The sequence below is a fragment of the Carlito syrichta genome, unplaced genomic scaffold, assembly GCF_000164805.1.
Source record: "Carlito syrichta isolate Samal-C Ts95f unplaced genomic scaffold, Tarsius_syrichta-2.0.1 Scaffold92673, whole genome shotgun sequence".
In the NCBI taxonomy this organism is placed as follows: Eukaryota; Metazoa; Chordata; class Mammalia; order Primates; family Tarsiidae; genus Carlito; species Carlito syrichta.
Window position 1 is genome coordinate 167,869 of NW_007036769.1, and position 10,416 is coordinate 178,284.

General features: G+C 42.8%; 1 protein-coding gene across 3 annotated transcripts in view; it reads right to left on the reverse strand.

The window, feature by feature from the left end:
- The window catches only part of SUMF1 (sulfatase modifying factor 1), a 98,700-nt gene extending 96,058 nt beyond the window's left edge, over positions 1 to 2,642 (reverse strand). For all 3 annotated transcript variants that reach the window (XM_008060759.1, XM_008060753.1, XM_008060745.1), the window contains exon 1: positions 2,336 to 2,642. In XM_008060759.1, coding sequence (XP_008058950.1) covers positions 2,336 to 2,605 — 270 coding nt within the window. In that variant the 5' untranslated portion in view covers positions 2,606 to 2,642. The remainder of the gene's footprint in view (positions 1 to 2,335) is intronic.
- Between the last annotated feature and the right edge of the window lie 7,774 nt (positions 2,643 to 10,416).

Consider the following 10,416-nt stretch of genomic DNA (forward strand, 5'->3'; position numbering starts at 1 on the left):
GGAATGTCCTTCAATTTAACCTTCCATCCCCAGCTCTTGAAAATGTCTCCTTCAACTCCAAGCTCGGATATGATCTTTCTTGGATGCACTACCTGACTTGTCCATGAAGAAGGAATTCCTTCTTCCTCTCTAAGTATCTAGATATATTCCTCCTATAGTATTTTCACTATAGAAAAATGCTTATGTGTGTGAGTGGGGAGAAAAGGAAGGAAGGGGGAGGGGAGAGATGAAGAAGGAGGAGGAGGAGAAGGAGGAGGAGGAGAGTAAACAACTACCAGAATGTAAATGCCATGAGGGTAGCACACAGATCTTTTTCTTTCTCTTCTGTATGCCCAGCACATAGGATGTCTCATATAATAAGTATGATAATAATGTTTAAGTAAACCAACCAAACAAAACAAAGAACTCAAAAGGCAGAACTTCCACTATGACCATTTATCTCTCCTGCATTATTGGACTTCCTGAATTTAGAAAAAAACGGCTGTCAGAATTACACCAAAGTTCCATGCGTATGAAGTAAACATTTGAAACCAAGGGAAACAGAGAGGCTAGCCTGGGCAACATAGTGAAACCTTATCTCTACAATAAAGTTTTTAAAACTTAGCAGGGCATAGTGGCATGCACCTGAAGTTCCAGCTACTTGGGATGCTGAGGTGGAAGGATTGCCTAGGAAGTTATCTGTCTTGATAACAAGGCTACTTCAGGTTCAATCATTAGGTTAACTGTACCAATATGCAAAAGTCCTTGAAGACTGGTAGGCTGTGTTCTCATCAACCACTAATTTATTAATAAATTGGGATGCTTCTAAGCACTATAGAAAGTGAATATGAGAACTGGTCAAAGATAAACCATACAGCATCTAGTTGAGACACAAAACCACTCTATAGGGATGACAAATGTATATTTTGTAAAACATAATTCAAAAGATGCTGGCACCCATATCCCATTCTGGAACCTACAGGAAGATGGAGTATTTAAAAGTGAGAAATGTTTAGTACTGGTCAGAAAGTTCTAGGTACAAAATTGAGATATACTAATGTGTATATGTAAATGGGACAGCTGCCCTGTTATAAAATAGATGTAATGGATTCAGGGCTTTCTCCTTAGAAAGGAGAGACTGGTGCCCAATTTTCATGTAAATCAGAGAGGAATTAAAATCAAGTATGGCCAATACACACAAAGTCAGTAATCAGGACTCCTTACTACACAAAAGATAAACACTAATAATGCAGGACATCCTCAGAGGAGTAACAAAAAAAAAGTTTTAAAGGTCAAAAATTACACAGGATGGAGAAAAATGAAAAGCCCAGCTACCAACCTCCTACATGCTACACCTAAGAGTGCGTGTGTATATATATGTATATACATATGTATATGTATATATACGTACACACACACACACATCACCCTCACAGCCTAGTTGGAGAGAGACATCAACAAACATCTTTAATAATTGCTACATCAGGATAAACATGTACTACTGTGGCAGACATGAAAATACTGAAGAACAGAGAAGGGAAAGAGGTCAAGTAAGCCCTGATGTGCATTAGTTCTAACCTAAGCCCTGCACATCGGTCAGAATCAACCCAGAGCAAAGAAAAGTGAGATGGAAAAAGAAGGCCAGGGTATACTAAATATACAAGAAAGAGCACTAGTTTAAGAGTCAGAAGACCTGACTTCCAGTCCCATAAGTTGTTTCCACAAGCACACCAATATGCAAAGTACCTGGCAGGCAGAACGAAGTTACAGTTGCATTACTGTTGTTATTTATACATCATAGCACCTAACACATCCAAGCACTGTGCAAGACATAGGTAAATAACAATAATATGCAACTATAGTTGGCTTAGTCCTTCCTATGTGCAAAAGTTCTAAGAACAACTGGATAAATAATACAAATTCTTGCCCCTAATAAACAATCTACTGGAGAAGACTTCATATAAGTAAGTATACAACCATGCTTGAGACACTGAGACTCAAGGTCTTGACTTCTTCACAGTTAATAAAAGAGGATCTGAGGATTTAAACCCGAATCTGACTTTAAAATCTGAGATTTTCATCAAGAGGAGTGGAGGGAGGAAGTAAAGGGTCAGAAGTAAATAACGATAGAACAACTCCCCAAACTCCCCAACGCCCAGAATTCTGGAAATCCAAGATCCGGCCGTCTTCCGGTAGGGGACGGAGAAGGAGCTTCTCAAACGGAATCAGCAGGTGCTCGATTTGGGGTGTGGCTATAACCTTTACTTGACTTCCTGCCAACTCTTTGCCTTGCCGGTTCCAACCCAGTCAGGGAACCTGAAAACCCCCACCCGCCTCCGAGGAATCGAGGGAGCACCTTGGAGTGCGCGAGTGGCCGTTCTCCGGGGAACGGGCCCGGGGCGTTAGCCTCCCGCGAGTATCGGTGCGCCGCCGCCGAACTGCCCTGGGCCCCAGGCCGCTGGGGCGTGCCGCAGCCGCAGGAACCCGCGAGGGACCCGGCACCCGCACCGGACCCGGCCTCCTCGCTCCTCGCCGCCCCGCTGAGCAGCAAGAGCAGATGCAGCAAGAGAAGGCGACCCGGCTCGGGGCAGCGTCCACGAGCCAGCCGCAGCACGGGCGCAGCCATGTTGTCCCGCGGGCCATGTGACCCGACGGGTCACGTGACTCCGGTCTCCTTAAAGAGGCAGGATCTTGGACAGACTCACAAAGTAGCCCCGAGAGTTGCACTTTTCAGTTTTCTTCAGGTGCTTCTTTGGTGCGCTCCTGCGTGGCTCTGCTGACGTCAAAATACGGCAGAACACAGCAAAAATTCTACAACACTCAGGCCGTGAGCCCCTTTAAGATTTCTTATTTGAAAAATGACAATCCATCTGTAGTTCCAGCTACTTGGAAGGCTGAGGCGGAAGCATCGCTGGAGCCCAGCAGGTCGAGGCTGCAGTGGCCGGGAGCAGCCACTGCACTCCAGTCTGGGTAATAGAGTGAGACTCCAACTCAAAAAAAAGAAAAAAAAATGACAATCAAATTTGTTGAGCATTTGCTAAGTGCCAGAGTACAATGCTAAGCACTACATTTTTAAAAATCTCATTTGTTCCTCGTAAAGATCGTGTAATATTAGGTTCACAGCAATTAAGCGACTTTGCGTAAGATCACATGACAAATAAATGTTAAAAGCGAGATTGAAACCCAGGGAATCGAACTTCAAATCCTGAGTTTTAACCATTATGCTGTACTGTAGGCAATTAAATAAGTTTCCCTTAATAGGGGATAGAGGGAGATGAATATGTTGAAGGACACATTACCAAGGGATGCAGTTAGGGAAATCTAAACTGTGGAATATGTATAACAGAGGTTCTCAGAGTGTTATCCCAGACCAGCAGCAGCATCACCACCTCGAAACTTGTTAGAAATGCAATACTAAATCAGAATCTCTGGAGACAGGACATAGCAATCCATGTTTTAACAAGCTCTGATGCACAGTAATGTTTAAGAGCCACGCTGTTCTACGGTTTCCAGAGCAAACAAAATGCAAGACCAAAACAAAACGAAGATGAAAGAGAAGCTTACAGATTAAGAATGACATAGCCACCTGCTGCAATATGTGAACCTTATCTAAATACTGACTCAAACCTATTGATTTAAAATTTTTTGAACTAATCAGGGAAATTTGACCACTGAACTAAATTACTGTAAGTTTTGTTTTTGGGCTTTTAGGAGTAATAATGATATTTGTGCCTATGTTTTTTACAAGAATCCTTTTTGAGGCATATATATTGAAATATGTATATAGACATATAAATTTTTTAAAAATATGCTGTCAAGGATTTCCTTTCCAAAAAATGGGTAATGGGCATTTGGCTAAAGATGAAGTATGATTGTCCATGCATTGATAATTGTAGCTGGTTGACGGATCTTTGGGTGTTTATTGCATTATTCTAATTTAGTATATGTTTGAAATTTGTTTAATGTAAAGAGAAGGCCTAGCTGGGCACAGTGGCTCATGCCTGTAACCCCAACCCTTTAGGAGGCTGAGGCAGGAGGATTGCTTGAATCCAGGAATTTGAGACCTCTTCTTTACAAAACATTAGCTGGGCATGTCAGAATGTGCCTATAGTCTCTACTACCCAGGAGGCTGAGGCATTTCTTGAACCCAGGAGGTCAAGGCTGCAGAGATAATACCACTGCACTCTAGCCTGGGCAACAGAGCAGACCCCAACTAGAAAGAGAGAGAGAATGTGAAGGGAAAGAAAAAAAAGATGGAGGGAGGGAGGGAGGGAGGGAGGGAAGAGAAGGAAGGAAAGGAAGGAGGGAGGGAAAAAGGGAAAAGACCTTTCTTCCTGTTGACTATGTTTCAATTTTTTTAATGTAAAGAAAAAACCTTTCCTCTTTGTTGACTGTTTTACAGTTTGCCAAGGCCTTTCACACATTTTCTCACTTGTGATTATGATCAGTTGGCAAGAAACTTATTATAACTATACCTATTTCAAAATTGATGAGGCCAGAGGTCAATGCCTTAACTAAAGTTTTTTAATATATTTACTGTGCATAATATGTATTCAGACTTTAGGTCAGAGTTAACCTTTGTTTGTCTCTTTCAAAAGTCCATCTTGGTACATGCTATGTCACCTGCCCTTCAGAGATCTGAATTCCTTTGATTCGTGGTCCTGTTGTTACACTGTTAGACTATAAACTCCTTGAAGGTAAGGAACCTATTTGTTCACGACTGTGTAAGCAAAGTTAAGCAAAGGCCTTGCACATAATAAACACTTAGTGCGAACACTATTGAATTAATGAATATATAAATAAATGAAGTAATCATTACTTCCTTCTCTTCAGGGGAAGCGTATTGTTGAGAAAATAATACAGGTTTTAGACTCAGGAAGAGCTGTGCACCAGGCATGGTGGCTAATGCCTGTAATCCCAGCACTTTGGGAGGCCAAGATAGGAAGATTGCTTGAGCTCTGGAGTTCAAGACCAGCCTGGGCAACAGAGTGAGACCCCCATCTCTACAAAATTTAAAGCTCAGCTGGGTATGGTGTTGTGTATTTCCCAGCTACTTGGAAGACTGAGGAGGGAGGATTGCTTGAGTCCAAGAACTGTGGTGAGCTGTGACTGTGCCACTGCACTACAGTCTGGGTGACAGAATTAGACCCTGGATTGGAAACAAAAAAAACAAAGAGCTATAGTTAAAGTTGGCCACTTAGAAGAGATATGCCCTAAGTAAATTACTTCATCTTTCTGAGCCTCTATTTCTTTATGTGAGAAATGGGAATAATAATACTTTCTTCTTAGAGGTTTTATGAGGATTAAACAAGACAAAGTATGTAAAAGGCTTTGCTTGGGACCTGACATTTAACATATCTCAAAAATAGGTCTATTGTAATCCTTATCAAAGACAGAACTGTATCAATTTACAGGAAGAACATTCTTCTCACTCAATTCATTATATACTTTATTTTTGGCCACTAATCAAAGAGTAAGTAGAAAATATTTATGAGAAATCTTTAGATGAGGAGGCTTGTGTTGAAAATTAGAGTTAAAAGTCCAACTCAGCAATCAGCTCTACAAATCAGGGTAATTAGATAACTATCTAGAATTTCACCTACCTTTCGTTTCTCATTTGAGCTCCTTCTGCATTTTGCAGTCTTCCTGGCTCCTTTCATCTGGATGAAAGACCTGGTGAAGCTGGATGAAAGACCCTAGCCCTGAAAGTACCTTATGTGCTCACTGAACAGCAGCGAGGCCAGCATGGCTACAGTGGAGAGAGCAAGGGAGAGAGTAAATGGAAGATCAGAAAGGTAACAGAGGCCAGATTATGCAGGATCTGGTAAACTTTTACTCTAAGTGAAAGTCGGTGCCATTGCACAGTTTTGAGAAGATGCCTAGCATTCTTCCTCCTGAGAATGGTCAATTTCTTTGCCAAGTTAGAAACTCTCTTCTTGCCTGCTTGTCCCCAAATACAGGGAATCCAAAGTACCCTGATGGCAGCCATGGCTTATAGTTTAATCTCTCTTGCTGTGCCCACAGAAAGAGAGCACCCCATTGGGGACCAGGACCTCCAATCCTACAGAGCCCAGACTTTCAAGGTTGAAGAAAACAAAGTCCCCAGTAGATCAAAGTGATAATAAGTGGGCCACTTCTACTTCTACCCCTTGGTTCCCATACCCATGTATTCTTCCTACTTGGGAACACAATGCTATTTTAGACATGTCTGTTACGAATACATCTTTATGGGTGTGTCCCTGTCCTTGCAGAGCATTGCATCCAAACTGGCATTACAACTGTGCCTTCAGCAAGCCATTCTTATCCTTTAGGAGGCCAGCTGCTTCGGGTTGGCATTGTATGGGATAAGACTGCTGGTTTCCATAACTGTGACCCACCCCTGCACCTTCTTCACTGTGAGGTTGGTCCCCCGACCAGATACTATGTTGTATGAGAATATATGCCTGAGGGTCAGGTATTCTGCAAGCCCCCAGACAGTGGCACTGGCTGGGACTCTTGGTGTAGGAAAGGCACAGGTCAAAATTGTGTCCACTCCTTGGCTGATAGACATGTGGCTCCACTTTTTGGCTATTACGAATAGTGTTGATATGGATATGCATGTACAAGTTTTTGTTTCATAATCCTTAGATATATACTAGGAGTGGGATTTCTGGGACTTATGGTAACTCTGTTTAGCCTCTCGAAGAACTGCTACACTGTTTTCCAAAGTGGCTGCACTATTTTACATTTCTACTAGCAATGTATAGGGGGTTCAGTTTCTCCATGATGTAGTTAATTCTTGCATCTCCTTTAAAGTAAAATTCCTTTCTCCTTTATGAGGTCCAGCATAAACTCAGCCAGTTTATACTGAGAGTTGACCCGGGTTATAACCTGAAAGTCACAGGAGGACGTGGGAGGTATTTTCCAGAGGGAAACCTGTTGCTTTTTGTTTTGTTTTGTTTTTATCAAAAGGCTCTTGTGTATTCAGTATTTTCCCACGTAGGGGAACTGCTGGTTCTCAATAGGGAGCCCACTTCTGTAATCTCCCTTTGGGGACCCCAGGGAATTTGCAGAGCTCCCTTTGGGGACCCAAGGGAATTTGCATTACTCAGGGACAACCACCTAAGTGTCCCTGTCCCATATTTCAGGTCCCAAGATTTTCCAACCAAATCCCCGACTTTAGCATAGGATACCTTCTTGACTGAACATCTCTGAAGCTCTGGGTTCTAACAGTTCGATTGTCAGTCTGTGCTCAGCTGGGTCTCCTCTTGCACAGCAGGAGAAAGACCTCTTTGCAAGCTACTAAGAGGTCCTCAGGTTCTCACATTTAGTTTTTAGCTCTTTGTTAACTCCTCTCAATTTCTCATTATCGCTCTACAGGGAAGGTCAGTGCAACTTGGTAATAGCCAGCCAATTTCATTATCCTTGTACGCATTGTCCCCTCTATACTTTTCAGACTCCTGAGTCAGCACGCTGGCACAGGCATTCCTTTTCACCTGGACATTTTCCATCAGAAAAATGTTTAGCAGTTGGGCTGCCACCTTGTGCCAGGGACTATCCATACCCCACATACTGCTCAATTGGGATCTTCATTGCCAGTCAGTGGTTAACACCATCCCAAATTCTCACCTTACAACCTGCATTCTCAGACCACTTCCATTACCAACTGTAACAATGTAGATCTTCTAGAAAAGATATGCCAAGGTGTGATTAGAAAGGCAAGACACAGCTGAGTGTGGTGCCACACAACTGTAGTCCCAGCTACTTGGCAGGTTGAGGTGGGAGAATCACTTGAGTGCAGGAATTTTGCCACTCTGCGCAACTTAGTGAGACCCTATCTGTTAAAATAAGAAAAAAAAGGAAGGGAGAGAGGGGGGGAGGGAGGGAGAAAAAGTAGCAAGAGATTCTATTGATGGTAACACTTATGAAAATCAAAGGGAGTAGAAAGGAGCAGGCAGGAAAAGCCTCCAAACTGAATACAAGTCTAAAACCTGTGGAAGGAGGGTTGGGAAGAAAAAGCCTCTGAGTCTGGTACTGCACTGAGAAAGTCTAGGCCACACCAACTAGGGCTCCGGAGCAAAGGTTGCTTATTAGAGGAGTTATGCATCGAGCCAAAAATGGCCAGGGCCAGGCCCAGGCCAGGTACAATGGTTCAAGCCTGTAATTCTAGCACTTTGGGAGGCAGATGTGGGAGGACTGCTTGAGCCCAGGAGTTGGAGACCAGACCTAGGTAACATAGCAAGACCTTATTTCTACAAAAAATTAAAAAATTAGCCAGGCATGGTGGCACATGCCTATAGTCCCAGTTACTCAGGACTACTCAGAAGGCTGAGGCAGAAGGACGGCCTGAGCCCAGCAGGTCAAGGCTGCCGTAGTGGTAATCGTGCCACTGCACTCCAACCTGGGCTACAGAGTGAGACTACAACTCAAAACAAATAAACAAGAACTGGACATGGTGGTGCACATCTATGGTCTATGCTACACAGAAGTCTGAGAATGGAGGATTGCTTTGGCCCAGGAGTTTGAGGTTGTAGTGAGCCGTGATCATACCACTCTACTCCAGCCTGGGCGACAGAGTGAGACCCTGACTGAAAAAAAAAAAAAGAATTTAGCTATATATTAAAACGTGATTTATTCTTTTCAGAAATAATATGAAGTCACTGCCCTTACATTCTATTCAAATATTTATAGCCAGGCAAACTATTAAATTTTGAGTACAATATGTACCACATAATGATGTTTCAGTCAACATCAGCCCACATATAGGTCCCATAAGATTATAATACCATTATTTTTACTGTACCTTTTCTGTTTAGGTATGCAAACACCATTGTGCTACAACTGCCTATGGTATTCAATACAGCAACGTGCTATACAGGCACATAACCTAGGTATATAGTAGGCTGTTCCACCTAGGTTTGTGTAAGTACACTCTGTGATGTGTGCACAATGAGAAAATTGCCTCATGATGTGTTTCACAGAACACATCCCCATAGTTAGGTAATGAATGTATCTGAAAGCTAATGGAAAGTGTGTTACAAATTGGGAGTCAGCTGACCTGAGCTTAAATTTAAATGTTCCCAATTTGTAACCCTCTCTCCAAAGACTGCACCCTGCTCCCTCGTGTAAAGTCCTGCACCAAGCTGATCTGAGAAAAGTTGTTACCCGTACAGTTGTTTGTGCCTACCTTAAGCCAAGGAGAGGTCAAAGCTTGGGGGATGCAGCCATAGTTGACATACTTTTTAACCTTCCAGGATCTATTTCTTTTTTTTTCTGATAACAGCACCCCAACTCTTCCCAGGGGAACTCTCCTCACTCTAGTCTCAGCGGTTTTGATAGAGGCCTCACTTGACCAGGGACCTAGAACCTGGCTAAACAGAATATTACTCTCATTTCCAAAGTGTTTGGTTCATGGATGGATACATGACCCAAGCCAGACCAATTAAATATAATTCCGAGACTTCTGCTGCAACAATTAGGGAGGAGACATTCTCTTTCCACTAGAGTTGCTAAACTATTTTGTTCACCTGGCATTCACAAGTTCTACACATGGATGAGGCCTACTGAGTGTGTAGCCAACCACAGTTAAGGGGAGCAGGGGTATGAAGGGGTAAGGCAGTGGGAAGAAATATCTAATGATACTTCCAGAGTTCTTGGGTCCAGACATACCAGTAGTTACCACTTTGGGATTTTTCTGATTTTAGGCAATTCTTTCCTTTTTTTGCTTGAGTCCGTTTGTGTTGTGTTTATATTTCTTGCAAAAAAAATCAGTCCTGACTAATATACCCTAGGTAGAAACTTAGAATGGTTTCAAGAAATGGCTAGAAAATTTAGTCCAAGTTGTAAATGGCCAATGAGCAATGGTGTCTACAATTGGAAGGTAACACTGGAGCAAAGTAAGTAGGAGGCTTGACAAAAAAACTCTATGATTGTGGTCTGGAACTCTGGGCAAGCAATGGACGACTTCCTAGTGTAGAACATGAAATGTCCCGAGGCAGACACATACACAGCCAGGCTCTTATTAGTATTGTGACTTTGGGCAAAGGACTTGCTAAGCCTCAGGTAAGACTCTAAAATAGGGATAATAGCCCGGCACGGTGGCTTAATCCCACCTCTTTGGGAGGCCAAGGCAAGAGGAGTGCCTGAACCCATGGGGTTCAAGACCAGCCTGGGCAACATGGTGGGACCTCATCTCTACAATAAATCAGAAAATTAGCTGGGTATGGTAGTGCGTGCCTGTAGTTCTAGGTACTTGGAAGACTGAGACAGAAGGATCATCTGAGCCCAACAGGTCAATGCTGGGGTGGCCATGAGCATGCCACTGCACTCCAGCCTGGGTGACAGAGTGAGACTCCAACTCAATAAAACAAAACAAAACAAAACAAAAACTAGGAATAATAGTTGGGGTGGTTATCATGAAATTCAAATGAAATGACACTACTCAGTGCCAGGAACTTT